The sequence below is a fragment of the Drosophila virilis genome, chromosome 4 (genome assembly GCF_030788295.1).
Source record: "Drosophila virilis strain 15010-1051.87 chromosome 4, Dvir_AGI_RSII-ME, whole genome shotgun sequence".
Classification (NCBI taxonomy): domain Eukaryota; kingdom Metazoa; phylum Arthropoda; class Insecta; order Diptera; family Drosophilidae; genus Drosophila; species Drosophila virilis.
The window spans coordinates 25,079,357-25,094,669 of record NC_091546.1 but is presented as its reverse complement, the minus strand read 5'-3'; the positions used below and the strand labels follow the sequence as shown (position 1 = coordinate 25,094,669).

Genomic DNA, 15,313 nt, shown 5'->3' with positions numbered 1-15,313 from the left:
TCCACCAAGAATGTTTTTATTTATACTAAGCATTTACATTTCCGTTGAATTTTCTTCAAGATGCATAGCATCAAGGAGTTGTCTATGTGACTCTTAAACATGACAATATAATAGAGCTGTACCGTTGCTGTCCTTTGAAATAGTACGACATTTAAATATAATTTAGGAATTATTGTGTTACGATTGAAATAATTAAGACTGGGATTCTTTTTGGATATATTCAATGGGTCAATTGTCTGAATTTGAGACTGGAATATCTAACCCAAAAAATTATTGTCCATCATTTTTGCATTTGATTGTTAAAACTTTACTTCTTGCCATATACATAATGATATCATTTTAAAGCAGCCCAGCAAATAATGGCTTTTTTTTTATCAAACTCATGCTCAAGCAGATAAAATCATGAATCATTGTAAACGCAGTGGCATGCATGAGTGTGGAAAATTATCAACTCTTGAAGTGCTTGGCTGATAAGCACCATACATTTAATTGAACGGTTCCACCAAATCAGCGCCCGGTCATAAAAAGATTTAAAGCCTTTTTTGCAACATTTGATTATGTTTATTATTTAAAAAATTTTTTGTCTTTTCATAATACTTGCATTCTAAGATTAGAACAAATAGAAAAAGAAGAAATAGAAAGAAAAACTAAATTACCTGACATTTAAAAATTGACAAAAACAAGCGGACGAAGAGAAAAAAATGAAAGAAAATACAGAACTGGTGACAAGGACGACGCTTTTAACTACAAGCAAAAGCCTAATCGAATAGTATAATTAAAATGGCATTACGACACATAACGTTAAAATATATATCAAATCGATTTCAATTTGCCGTTGAACATAGGAAAACATGAAACAAAATTCGTTAATCAAACAACATAAAAATCAAAAAACAATTTCAGTCCAGGGTAGCAAACTCTTGTCGCGCTGCGTGTGAACGAATGACTAATAAGTATCATCGTTTTTAAAAGTATTCCTCGTTAATTTTAATTGCGTTCTCGAATTAAAGGCACACACCAATTGCTTTCGAATCAATACACGCACCAACAACAACAGCAATAATTGTTGCTTTTAGTTGTTGTAGTTCTGCCTGCCGCCCAGCTCGAGAAGGTATCGATCCGGATGATCCATCCAATCGGCGGCTGTTAATTTAACTGTGCGCTGACGTTCCGCCTCCTTGATTTGCCATTTCTTAATATCCAATTGCACTTCGCGTGATGATTTATCGCCGCAGCCCCAAACCTGTAAAACATTGTGGTTTTTGTTGTTGGTAATTGTAACATCGTCGTTTGTATTTTTGATGAGGAGAAATTAGACTTCATTCAAATGTACACACACACTTTCACGGCCAAAGGTTAACTCTGGGCTCAAATACCTCTGTAACAGCTGTGCAAAAGCTTGCAGGCGAAATTGGCCTTGGCTTATCAATGGCTCGAAAGTGTTTTTTTAAATGCTTAGACTGGAAATTACGCCGTTAATATATATGCGATATACGTTAGAATACGTCTATGAATTTTTATACCATACATAAGTATTTATATATGTATACTGTGTTGACTAAGGCTTATTGCACATACAAATATAGCAAAAAATATACCAACTTAACAATGTACTTACCTCAATGGACATAAGGCCCGCCGCAATGCCCTTGCAGTCTACATTCTCGAAATGTTCGTCAACCGATATGATGGGCTTGCGCGGATCAGCGCCTGCTCGCAAGCCCTTGGGATAGCCGCGTATGCTAGTGTTAAGGTACAGAATGTTGGGCTTCTTCTCTAGTATCACAAATCTAAAAGGACAATGGAAATCAAATTATTTCTACTGTAAAGTTCCCCTTTAAATCTGACCGTGTTTTCTTTTTATTACTTACTTAGGCAACAGCTGTATCACACAGCTGCCCTCACCGCCGACAAACAAATGTGTCTCCTTCCACTCATTGGGCGCCGCAATGCAATATGTCTGCTCGTCCTTGGTGTGCAGCAGGACCAGCGTCGGGCCTCGGTAACCGAGTACATGGTGCAAAAAGCGATTGGCACCCACCCCATGCTCGTTGGAATCGTACAGTAGTGTCCAGTGTGATGGCATCATTGACAGTTTATCTTTGAAAATCTGCACAGCGCTCGAAGCGCTGCTGTTGTTGCTGCTATTGGGCGGCACAATCGTCCGTGGCTTGGAATACAGTGGGGGTAGGGCGCCGGCCAGCAGCCACGCTTGTGATAGCGGCATCAACGTCTCATTGTGCAAGGCGGGCGCACTGTGATCCGTGGCATCACTGGATGCAAATGGATTGCGCTGTTCCAGCACTGGCGTTTGTAGCTCAATTCCGCACGACTGAGACTGTTGTTCCAAGCCGCGATATGCAGTGGAGAGCGTATGGACGCAGTATTTGTGAACCAGCAGAACAAGACGAATCAAATTCTGTTCGAACCAACGGCAAACGAAGCCCAAGCTGAGGCTATCGTGGCTGAAAAATATCGACTTGGTCACTGAGCCAAACGTTCTGTTTATGGCCGTGCAGAGCACAGCATTCCCCGAGTGTTGCATGGCAATCGTATAGCAGATGAGCAAGAGGCGTGTGACGCCTGCTTTGTCTATCAAATCGGGATTATCGTCCTGTGCGTACATCTTGATGTAACTCTCCAGCACCTTTGCATCGTCCATGATGCCCAAGAATCGTTCACATTGCTGTCGAAAGGCCACGGTGCCCAGGTGCTTCGTTGTTGCCTTAGAGTTCAGGTGCATTAGTTGAAAGAGTCGATGGCCCAAATCAGTGTATTCGGGAAACACTTGAGACTGTGTGTGTTTGTGTGCGTGAAAATAATTGTTTTGAAACTGCTATAAAACTGTTATCAGCTAATTAGCTGTGCTTGCTCACCACAAAAACATCTGACATAATGCCATTGATGCCGTACTTGGTACTCGTCTGTTCCTTTAAAATTTCAGCCAGGCGCTCCACTGGCACCAGCTGGGTGAGGTACTTTTCTGTCACATCTGCGCCTGATGCTGATCTTGTCATTGTTTGCGTTTGTGACTGCACCTTGAGACTGTTATTGCTGCCGCTGCCGCTGGCGCTGCTGTTGCTGACAACAACATCGTTGGCATTGTTATTGCTGTTGGATGATTGTATGCTGGACTTGTGATGTTGATGATGGTGTTTATGTTTCCCACCGTCCAACGGAGGTTCGCTGCCCTCGCCATCGGCCTTGGCACTCACATTGTTCCCCATTTTGTTATGAAGTTGTGATAGTGTTGTGTTCGTGGGTCCAAACTTCGTCGCAATTTAATTGCGAAAAATTTCCTCAATGTTAAAGGGGCAAAAAAAGGCCCAAAAACGCAGGTTTGCTTTGAAACCAGCCAAACAGGTGCAGGGTGTATTTTTTACTAACAACGCCACAGTAATAAACCTGTTATGAAACACACGCTCACACACATAAGTAAGTACTAATGAATCAGTTAAATATATTTACATAATTAATTTTGCTAATAAAAAAATATAAAAAACCCAAACAAAACACAACCACCACCAGCTGGGTAATTTTGTTATCGATTAGCAGCACTTGCAAATTAAAATACTGCCGTACTTCCATCTCTAGCTGCAAGAATATAAATATGCATGAATACTGCGGATTTGTTTTGACACTCTTATGACCCTGTAACAAACTTTATTAAACACTTTATATCAAATTAAATAAATGTATCACAGGAAATACTCAAAAAATACAATTTTAATAACTTTTCATCAACAATATAAAAAAAACCGCTGGCAGTTTAAGCTGCCTTTAATAACTGTTATTTTGCACAATGATCAGCTGAGCGAGCAGCTGTTTGGCAAAAATCAGCTGAGCATTTTAAGGTAAGCGCTATTTACAGTGAAAACATATTTGCATAGATGCTGTTTTGTACCGTGAAAGTGGGAAATTAGCTTTTAGGAACTGTCTTATAAAATTATTACAAATACCATTTGCTGGAATTGAGAATAGAAGAAGAAGGTAGAAGGGCAATGGTTGCACCTGTAAACAAAGTGCAGACCAGCACAAACTCTGAGGATGATGAACCCTCTAGACCCTCTCATGTACATCCACCGGCTTCCTCTACGCTGCATGGGTCAAGTATATTGCTGGATGCTAATTCGACTAAGCGTAAGAGTGCATTTCTACCATATCGTCCACAATCGACTGTCCTAACGAACCTGCAGCGCGGTAATACGGAAGCTACATTTTGTACTGTGGAGGTGTCGCTGTCTTTTCATGAACGCGCCGGTCAAGGTGAAATCACGGAAGAGCAGGTAAAGGCCGAGCTACAACGACAGCCACACGTTGATTTCAAGGATTCGCATGGATTTACACCTCTCCACTGGGCCGCGTCATATGGCCAATTGGTCTCGGCGCAATTGCTTGTTGCGGCAGGCGCAAATGTGAATAGCCTGGCGCCGGACATGGTTACTCCATTGTTGCTTGCAGCCGCTGGCGGTCACAATGAAATTGTGCGTTTCCTTTTAGACCGTGGTGCAATCGCCACCCATATGGACATTGTGGGCAATACGGCACTTATGTACGCGGCGGCAGGCAATCATCCACACACTTGCAATGAACTGCTGGCCAGGGATCTGGACTTTAGTGCAACTAATGAGAATGGAGAGACAGCTTACGCGTTAGCCGTGGAGCATGGTTCGCACCTGGCGCAGGCGTTGTTGGAGCAATATATGACTGCCGTGCTGACGGCAGGTGCATTTGGCAGCACTTAGAGAAATATACATGAGATTTATAGATTATATAGATGTAAGAAAATAAATGAACTGATCATAATTCAGAACTCAAACATTTTATTTTTACTCTTTCGCGTCTGCTGCTCTTTGCTGAGGCTGCTCTCCTGTGCCTGCAGCGTAGCGAGTTCCTGTTTCTGGCTTTGAAGCTGGGAGCTCAACCGTTTTTGCAGCTGCGAATCGATGGCGTTGCGCGCCAACGATTGCTGCGTTTTGGCAATGTCCCGCTGCTTTCTACGTATGTCATCGGCTATGCGCACCGTTTCCACATTAAGCGATTTGTTAGTGTGCTGCTGAAGATTGTCAATTTTTGTCGTCTTGGTGGAGTTCTCGGCCCGCTGACTACCCTGGCCCAGCACACTGCCATTGAGAAAGGCAAACACATCCGTCCGTTTCGACTCCCGTTCGTAGGCCTTTTCATTTGCTGCCTGCTGCCGACGCTGGGCCCGCTTTAGTTTGCGTTCTATACTAAAGTAATCCTTATCGCCGTTGGCTGCCTCACGTAACTCCATGCAGGCGTCGAGTGAGCGGCCCTGTGGGAGTATTTGGGCGCTAACCGGCGTTACAATTCCGCGACCATCCGATCCAAGGCCTGTGCCGTGTATATAACCCATACTGGCCATCAATTTGGAACCTATGCCCTGTAATTGAATGTATTAATTTTTTGATTGTCATAAATGCATTTATCTGGGCACTAACACGCGTATACTGCTCCCAGGCGCCCAATCGTTCGTTTGGCTTAAACGTAAACAAGCTAAGCTCCACCATACGTGCTTGACGCGCAGCCTCCACGTCATCCATGTCGGATTCATTCGCTGCATCGCTTCCATCTGTTTCATTTGTTTCTTCACTGTCGCTACTTAGTTCGTCATCTTCTTCAACTATCAACGGAAAAAGTTCCTCAAAAGGAAAGTCCCGTTCACGTTCCTTGTGTTCCTGGCCATCCAAGCGCACGCGACACTGCTGTTCCATGAAATTAACGCACAGCACACGACCACGATGCCACAGACGATCCTGCAGCTTGGCTAGCACTGGACAGTTGCGAGCCAACCTGCAAAAATCTGGTGCATTGTAGTCTTTAATGGCCGCTCCTGGCACTAGAGCTCCATGAGAATAACGACATCGAGTTTCGTCGAATCGACATTCACCCTCCAGGTAATAGTTGCAAGGCAACATTTCGCGATGCGTTGGGTTTGTAAAGAGAACGCGCAATCGTACGTCTAAAATGCCATTTTTATCCAGAATTAATTCATCGTCTACGCCACATATAAGTGCATTGTGATAGCTAAGTGCACCCCAGCTATGTTCATGCGGTGCCGAACACTTTTCTCCCAACAGAGCATTGTATTTGGTGCGAAGTTCTTCCAATCGTTGCTGGTCATCTTGTGAATCCGTCTGTTCCCCCTCTAAGCTGCTTAGCTCATTTTGAAAACGTTTTAGCTCGTCATCAATGTCAGTTGCCTGTTGTGTATTTGTTTCGTTAATATCTTCTGTTTCGCTACTTCTGGTCAGCGCTAGAAGCTCCTCTAAGTTTGCACGCAGTGCTATTAATTCTTCCCGCTGCTGTGCGTCGGTAGTCACAAGCAGTGCCTGCTCAACCACCAGCAACTAAAATGTGGACGATAGGTATTATACGCCATCATCAGCTTGAGACAAACTCACCTGTGCTTCATATTCGTCCATAATTTGTAGCTAAAACATTTTGTTTATATTTGTTTTACAATGGTTTTGTTTTGCCAGTAAAAACGAAGCGGCGACGCACTTAAGGCTAGTATGCTGCTTAAAGAGTGCAAGAATAGGTTTCCCATTGCATGTGGGCTGCAATTGAGTTAATTGTTTGCTAAAAAATCCAGCTACCTGTCACAAAAAAATAAAATCTATTTCAAATAAAATTGCTAGGGCGAACAAATGATAATAGTTGCTATTCTTTGTCGACAATAAAATTCTGTTAGTGCTAAAGCAATTTATTTGCATACCCAGCTTAAAATGTAATAGTGTTGGAAAACGTACCAGTTGTGTTGCACAACTTAACAAAATAGTTCACTGCTTGCAACGGCGCCACATGGGTTTTGTTTATTTACTTTTTGTGCAGTAAAAGTCCGTAAAATATGGGCTCGCTTTTCATACTAGACACAGCTGGACACATAATGCTCGCGCCGCGACTTTTTCTAACGAGCACACACCTGTTGCAACGATACACCTCCAAAATCAGTGCTGCAGTTGAGCCGGCTGTGCTTGCAGATTTAGAACAGGCGGCAATAAAGCCGCGCAAGCATCCTGGCATCATAAAACCCAATCATGTCGAGCTGCCTAAGCAGCTGACCGATACTCTAAAGCGCATTGTTGGTGATCATCCAGTGAGAAAAGTGCTGCGCGACAGTGATCTGCTGAACCGTTACATAAAATCGCGCCATCCGCCGCCAACGCCATCAGAAATTGAAAACAAAAAGCGACTGATTATTGAAGAGGTCAATGCCAAGATGCCGCTAGAACGGTTAGCCACACTTGGTGAGGAGGAGGTGGCGCGTTGGCAACGCAAGCGTGAACTAGAGATCAACAAGCGCTTGAGTCAGCGCACCTACGCCTGGAAACGCATCGAATATGGTAAATACGAAGCCATTGTTTATGCCGTAGGCAGAGCCGCACAGGAGTATGCGGTACTGAAGCGGGTGCTCACAGAGCTGCAGTTGCGCGATGAACATTTCAAGCCACGCAGCTACTTCGACTTTGGCTCTGGCGTTGGCACCGCCATGTGGGCGGCCAGTGAACTCTGGCGCGACAGCATCTTTGAGTATTACAATGTTGATAGATCGCGGGAAATGAACGAGTTGTCGGAGCTAATACTGCAGGAGGGTCAGGAGAATAAACAAGTTGCGCTGCGCAATGTTTTTTATAGACAATTTTTGCCCGCCATTGATACGAAATATGATTTAGTTATTATTTCGCATACACTATTCGAGTTGGCCGACAAGCAGCAGCGCCAGGAGGTTCTGTTGAATCTATGGCGCAAGTGTGATGGCTACATGGTCATCGTGGAGGAGGGTACACGACGCGGCAGTGAGCTAGTCAATGAAGCGAGACGATTTCTACTGCGAGCTGACGGGGAACATGCGGGTCAAACGCTGGCACCAGTAAGTACCTATACATTTTTTCGAAGGTTTAAACTTAACAATATCTTTTCCAGTGCCCACACGATCTGCCCTGTCCACGACTGCAAGATTTGGCAGATCGCACTCCATGCAACTTTGAAATTTCCTACGCGCCGCTGCGTCTGAGCAATAATTCGGGTTCAGATCGTCAAAGTTCTGTGTATAGTTATGCCATTTTGAAGAAAGGTTCCATAACAGATGCCTCCCGACAATGGCCACGCATTGTCCGACCTACTTTGGTGCGTTCGAAACATTCGATTTGTCGCCTGTGCACGGAATCTGGCAATTTGCAGGAAGTCATCTTTACGGCAGCAAAGCACGGCAAGTAAGTAGCGACAACTCTTGTGTGCAACTGCTCTTCTAGTTCCTAATCCATCAATAATTGCACCTATTCCAGAGCCGCCTACAGCTGTGCAAGAGTTAGTCGCTGGGGCGACCGCCTGCCCATGGCTTTGGGCACGCCGCAAACGAAGGAAGCTAAACCCAAATCAGCGCCGGCGGAACAAGCTGAACTGGCATAGTTTTAAAAATTGTTATATCATGAATATCATGTTGTTTACGCTACAAGCTCTCCCTAATTGATTTGCTTCAAAACCCGAGCTAACATTCTGTGGCTTTAATTATATACAAACAAATCGTTGCGCAGCGTAAATTTTGTTAATTATTTAGTTGCATTTAAATGGCGTTTCATTGATAGTAAATGCTGTTCAAACAGCTAGCGCACCCTCCGCTAAAGTTTAATGGCGAAAACAAAGAGCATAAAAAATATAGAGCGTTACAAAGAGAAGCACCAATGAACTAAACGAATGGATTTAATCGGATTTCGATGAGATACATATGTACACGAGTATACAAAAGTAGTTTCCAGCCAATGGTCAGCATTGACAGCACGCCCGTTGTTAATATGGGTATTGTAAGAGGCAGATTTGTATGTAATTTTCCAGCAGTGGACTTGGAGCATTATATAAATGTGCAAATGTGCAAATAAACGGTGAGAAACTCGATAGTTATTTTGCTCCCCTTATATATAATCAGAGTATTATTGGTTGCACATATCTGTATTTCCTTAACTTATATTCTAGTTTTTGTATATAGTATATAAATATGTACTTACCCATAAATTCACATACACACGCACAATTTTTTATTGCCAATTATTTTATAGAACAGGAGAAAGAAAAGGGAGTCAACTGAGTGAGGAAAGGAATAAAGCACGAGAATAAATTAAAGTAAGATTATGACTAGAAATTCTATGCGTTGATAATAGAATCTCTCATTAAGTTCATGAGAATCGCATAGAAGGGGCACGCTTAAAAATATGTTGTCTTAAAATTGCAGCGAGAAATAGACAACTTAAATTGCGAAACTACGTAATTACCCATATACATACATAAATTAAAAAGTTTGTTTTTTATTTTGCTGTGTATCGGAGGATTTATCAAAAGTGCGAAGTGAGGAAATCTGCCATTCTCATATACAAATATGCTGAAATTGGTTTATTATTGAATTTGCGTAAAACAAAAACTTCAATATCATTAAGGAGATATTCAAAAGAAATAGTAGATTTCCATTCATAAATTCATTCGAATGGATCGAACATCTTTTATGAGAATTGAATTTGAAACCCCTTTAAATTTCAATTAACCAAACTAGCTGCTAAGAGTTAAAATGTGAGTAAATGTGTGTACGTTCGGGACATCAATGCCAATCCCATTAAACAGTGGGTATGTGGTACACATAGCCAGACTGGCATTTGGCTATGTGTTAATGTGAAACGCGCCCTTTTAGTGACCGCTCATCCGATCATCCCTGCGCCAGACCTGCTCCTTGCGTGGCCATTTGGCATAACGCTGCGAGCTAGAAAAAGGGCAAATTGTGGGGCGCGAAAACTGGCACGTCGCTCTACTCCATGGGTGTGCCAGTATACGGATACATATACTGCACATATGTATGTAGCATGCTTTTAAGGATTGGCCCTCTAACAAGGTGTGCTATAGAGCAATGGACCTTGAATACCTAAAAGTGGCATATAAATATTGGTAGCGAATGTCTTTGTAACTTCAAAATGACTCCCTTTGGTGCTTTTGGAAAAATATTACCTGAGTATTTCTTTTAGCTGTATTTTAGACAAATTTATAGACACGGCCTTTCTCATGCATCAGAATTCGCGACAAGAAGGCTTAATAAATGTTGAAGTCAAATTAATTTCCCTTCTACTTTTGAGTAAAGCTGAAAAAAACAAACGGACTTGAAATATCTTTGAAAATAAGTGAATAGATTGGCTGCTATTTTCTACCTATTGTTCAATCTTAAGGTTGGCTATTTTAAAATCCTTTCTCGACTTTCGTTATAAAAGGTAAAAGCTGTGAAAAAGTTAGCCCCTTGTGTTAACTTGTGTCATGTTACTATATTTTCTGGAGGTCTTGTTGCCGCAATATATAGCAATATATAGAAAATTTATCTGCAATCAAAAATTGTAGCCGAACCACATTTTAAATGCTACTATTTAAGGTTTTCCCGATCAGTTTCACGTGCTGCATCCGCTACGTAAATTTAATTAACGAATGCATTTGCCAAGTCATTAACCCATTTAGTTAAATATACTTATATAAAATTGATATGACAGGATATATGAATATACACGGCTGTCCAATGATAAACGGTTACATTATATGCTAACCAAGGCGCAAGCCACCCCCGCCCTATGGGAACTGTACAACAAACACACACACACACACACACACACACACACACACACACATACACACGCCATGTGGCGCCCTCTCCCGTTAGGTAGATGCTATTATGTGGATATACACACGCACACCGACTAGGTGGGGTCAGCTCATTAAAAAGGCGCGTTCGCTGGTGTCAGCTGTCGCCCTGTCTCTATCTGGCTATTTGTACTAGTAAGGTGCGTCCCACAACAACGACAACAACAGCAACAACAACAACAACAAGCGAAACGGTGGCGTTTAGAAAGCATGCGCCGCTGTTGCAACATTTGAGTGACCCACCCAGTCAGTCAGTCAGCCAACCAAGCGGCCAGCCGGCATTGTTGTTCCTTTTGTTCCGAGTCTAATTCTAATGTCGACTCCCCTGACCAAAAAAAAAAAATAGAAATAAAAAAAGGTTTTTATACATAGTCGGGCGCGGACGGGCAGCTAGTTAGTTGGTTAGTTGATCAAGTGGCATTACGGGAGGCTACCTAGCGGCTGTTGGTGTGCTCCGTGCATCAGTCGAGGCTCGAGCGTTGTCAGGAATAGTTGCGGTTGTGGTTGCGATTGCAGGCTAACAGGAGTTCATCTTTCTGGTGCTATCCCTTGGCCGGCATATTTCATTCGCGCCTGTATCTTGCTGAACCGTTACAATTGAGACATCTAAATCCGGTTGAGCAAAATTTCAGGTGTGTGAGAAATTTGTAGCGGTATCATCATGACAAAAAAGAAAGTGTTTAAAATCTACCTATCCGTGTAATTGTTAAAAATGATAAACAGGTGAGTATCCATTGTTGAATCTAACAATTTTAGTCTCTGAAAACATTTATATTTTTCCGACTTGTTGCGTTGATAAAGCCTCTTCTTCACTTCCCTTTTAGTCATATAGAGAATAAATCCTTATTATTAAATAATTTTGCATATTCGATTTTTTTAAACTTTAGTTCTTATGTTCTAAATTTGTTTACTCTAACTTACAAATATTTACCAATTCATTTGCGGCACCTATCGTTATGGGCTTCCGATCTGAATAGAGCAGTATTTAATAGTAGGGCAAAGCTTGATCCGAAGTTTCTACTTTAATTCAGAACGGAGTGAATAATAACTGTTTCCCAATCGTTAATCATAAAAGTCATTATTTTAGTAGGAATATAATAAAATATTATTCAGAGCTTTGCAAATAAACTTAAAGTCGATCGGAGGAAGATTTAACGCGCCCCATATATCACTCAGTGGATAAATTTAATGTTCACAGATATCTTAAAAACAAATGTTAAAGGTAAATAATAAGGAAACCTAGAAACACTTATATTACATGGGGTAACTAAGCAGCTTCCTATCGCTATCCGGATGGGACGTGCGTTGAATAGACAAATAGGTTTATATTTTCTCTATATAAAGAACTGTTTGTCCTGACTGACTCATAGCTTGACGGATTGGGATCAACGCACATCTCAGGCCGAAAGAGCTAGGAAGCTGGAATTTTCACTGTATCTTAGGCGATGGACGCGGACGCTAAGACGGGGAGGCTTTGGTTAATTCCACCCGCTGGTGTGGAAAAATCACGACAAACGAAATTACCATTTTAAAAAAATTACCATACTCAAAATTATATTCAAAGGTCTTTGTTCAAATTAATAAGACGGGTGTTTTAAGCTTTTCCCAAAATCCATTCCTTCTCGGATGAAATAGCACTTAAAAATTTGGTGGTTTAAATTCAGGATTCGTATTCGGGTTAACGGATCTTTGAGACGTCTTTTAAAACTTCCACAGAATCCTGGAAAATGCAATTAAAAAATTTTTTGTTGGAAGTTTTATTTTTGTCCGATTGCGACTTTGGAAAGTTGGAAAGTTGGCGGAAAACTTGCGACTTTATTGCTTACGATCGGATCGGTCTCAAACATATTTTCTAATATCTTTGTGAAATTTTACCTGGTGCGTGCCTTAGGTTTTGAGCCTCACATGTTTAATGAGGGAAAGTTTATTTCTTTAGGTTCAGGATTTTGAGCACAATACTAACATGGGCGGAAACTGTTAATTCCAACTTTTGGTTCTTTATCTTAAGGACTTTGAACTAACTATCTATTTCAAATATAACACTAAACGTGGAGTGCACATCCTATCGTGTAGGTAGATTTAAGTTGCCCACGGCAAGCCGGGAAAAACTCGCTTGTATACTAACATTATATGTATCAACTAAACTAAACTAAGCCAATCAATTATCCGATTCACAAAGAAACCGAATTTAAGGTGTCGTTTCCTATCTCAACCATATGTGACTCTATCCCGACTACAGCTAAAATAGGTGTTTACAAAAGTTAAATTATTATGAAAACCTAAAATATTTGAATTGATCCTATAATTTAAATATATATGTTCTCCTTTGATTGATGATTATTCTATATTTTTCTCAGTGTGTAATGTCGAGGTTTTTTTTAATCACGCCATCAACATCAACAAATAGATCATAAAATCGGCGCATGTAGAGAACATTCGTAGACAATGCATTAATTGCCTTATGAAATGGCCCAAGACAATTCAAATTCAAATTCAGAGTTATCAGCTCCATAAACAAACAGGAAAACAATGTCATATTATTTGTATACCATACAGCATATCGCCTTAGTAGAACACCCACAACTGAGGCTGATGACGACGGCGAGGTCGACGTTGACTTTGACTTGGGGTTCAACTGGAATCAAAAGATGCCGCAAGCATTTGGACTTTGGTTTTGGACGACAACGCAGCGAATGTAAGCTGGACACGAAGGCCAGTTGTCAATATTTTTCAGTATGGGCCTTGAAGAACTAAATATTTGCCTAGAAATGCGTGGTAATTGAGTGATAATCTTATCAATTCATGTGCAGTTCGTGTTTTAGTCGATATTGTAGCTTATCAAAAAACACCTATGTAAATTTTTATTTATAGCATTTCACTTCTCACATTGTGAAACAAATCGAGTTCAATGCATTTGATTAACACATCGAGTATCCAAAGTCAAGCCTCCTCCTCCTAAATACCCACGATCCGCAAACGATTGCCCATTGCCCGGCTAATCAGCGCTCCAGACTCGCGGGAACCGGCGATCAACAGTCAGCTCTTAATTACAATTAAATTGTATTTTATTTATTTTCTTTATTCTATTACAACACTATAATAAGTTTCAATTAGATTTCGTTCAACACGATTCACAGTAAAATTAAATACAGTCCAAAGTCTCAAACTGAACACACACACACATATTATGTGTATGTAACACAACAATTACGATAATAAATAAGTACACAACTATTATTCTTAAACAATCTAAGCAATGCTTAGCATTTGATATGAGTCACATTTGTCGTATTCTCAAGTATTGAGGGTTGTGGATGTGTGAAATAGTGAAAGTACTTTAAGATACTATGTTTCAACTTAAAGTAGTATAAGTTCTTATTGGAAACGAGAAATCAACGTTATGATATAATTTCTAAGAATATTGGTTGGGACCAATATATATAGATTTCAATTCTATATTATAGGATTCTTAAATTAAGATCATTTTTAAAAATTTAATACATTTTGTAGGTGATCTTAGAAAAAAACACTAGATTATAAGTTTACTATTGAAAGGAAATTGTTGGTCTTAAAGATCTATTTAGACTTTGGGCCGCAACGTTAAGAATATCATAACAAAATACCAGTTTGATATTTATGAGTGTAAAATACAGTCTAGCTACCTGTAACACGTATTATTGGCTTGAACTTTGTGTTATTCAATTTGCAAGCATTTCTATCTGTAAAATATTCGAATCAATTTAAAAATGAGTAGATAGTATACTGATATGACAATTATTTCATAGCTTCCTGTTGACAGTTTCTGATAAGAATTTTTCTATTCATATATGTTTAGTATACATGCATTATATATAATTCGATTTAATCATACCATGGTCATGATAAGCTTAAAAAAAAACACAGAAGAAACATAGATTCCTAAATAAGAGTTCTTTGAGAGATGTAATAAATACCCCAAAGAGGGATAACTTTATAAGCAATAAAACAACTTAACGCAATATTTTAACTGTAGGAAGAAAAAGTTTTGCAATAATAAATATACCATTTCTTATATACTTGAGTTAATAATGAAATAAGCGTGATTCATGAAAGAGCACAACAAAACGTTAAAACGCAAAGCGATCGACTTCGCATTGTTAAACTGAACGATAATATTGTTCGCATAGAGCGCTCCGTTGTTTAAGTTTGGGCCAGCAAAAAGCCAAATGAAGATTATGGCAACAAAGGTAACAAAATTTTATTACGTAGTGTTACGTACGAGAACTGAAAGAAATAAATTCGATATGTGGACTTTTGACCCGAGAACGAGCCCAGGCGTTGCCAAGCGATCGAGCGATCGCGCGAACTACCAAAAAGTCAATCAGCTGCCTCAGGTAAGCTAAAAGGTGTTCGTTGCTTTAGGTGTGAGCTGTTATCAATGAAGGAAAACTACAATATAACAGCAGTGAAACATTAATAGCCGATGTGAACAAAAAGTACGTTAACAAAAGCCAAGAGCCGAACGGACTTCGTTTTAGCGTTGTGATAAAGCTTGCATTGCACACAGATACACACGCACGTGCACATAGATACTCACTCACACACACACACACACACCCGCGCACAACAGCTGAGACGCTCGATCGTG

At 40.5% G+C, this 15,313-nt stretch overlaps 4 protein-coding genes across 4 annotated transcripts; 2 read left to right on the top strand and 2 right to left on the bottom strand.

Annotated features, from left to right (window-relative positions):
• Positions 1-538: 538 nt before the first annotated feature.
• On the bottom strand, positions 539-3,502 carry LOC6633955 (uncharacterized). Its single transcript, XM_002057722.4, has 4 exons — positions 2,877-3,502; positions 1,872-2,794; positions 1,619-1,790; positions 539-1,243 (listed from the first exon to the last, which is right to left on the bottom strand). Exons 1-4 carry the CDS (start codon positions 3,225-3,227, stop codon positions 1,073-1,075), a joined length of 1,617 nt encoding a protein of 538 aa, XP_002057758.1. The 5' UTR covers positions 3,228-3,502; the 3' UTR covers positions 539-1,072.
• Positions 3,503-3,861: 359 nt separating this feature from the next.
• On the top strand, positions 3,862-4,813 carry LOC6633956 (DNA-binding protein RFXANK). The gene has a single exon (XM_002057723.4). The coding sequence runs from the start codon at positions 4,002-4,004 to the stop codon at positions 4,743-4,745; it is 744 nt and encodes a 247-aa protein (XP_002057759.1). The 5' UTR covers positions 3,862-4,001; the 3' UTR covers positions 4,746-4,813.
• Positions 4,801-9,147, bottom strand: LOC6633957 (zinc finger CCCH-type with G patch domain-containing protein). The gene is made up of 4 exons (XM_002057724.4): positions 9,027-9,147; positions 6,426-6,620; positions 5,463-6,371; positions 4,801-5,404 (listed from the first exon to the last, which is right to left on the bottom strand). Exons 2-4 carry the CDS (start codon positions 6,444-6,446, stop codon positions 4,808-4,810), a joined length of 1,527 nt encoding a protein of 508 aa, XP_002057760.1. The 5' UTR covers positions 6,447-6,620; positions 9,027-9,147; the 3' UTR covers positions 4,801-4,807.
• Positions 6,776-8,564, top strand: LOC6633958 (ribosome assembly protein METTL17, mitochondrial). Its single transcript, XM_002057725.4, has 3 exons — positions 6,776-7,894; positions 7,948-8,237; positions 8,310-8,564. The coding sequence occupies exons 1-3, from the start codon at positions 6,872-6,874 to the stop codon at positions 8,431-8,433; spliced, it is 1,437 nt and encodes a 478-aa protein (XP_002057761.2). The 5' UTR covers positions 6,776-6,871; the 3' UTR covers positions 8,434-8,564.
• Positions 9,148-15,313: the final 6,166 nt, after the last annotated feature.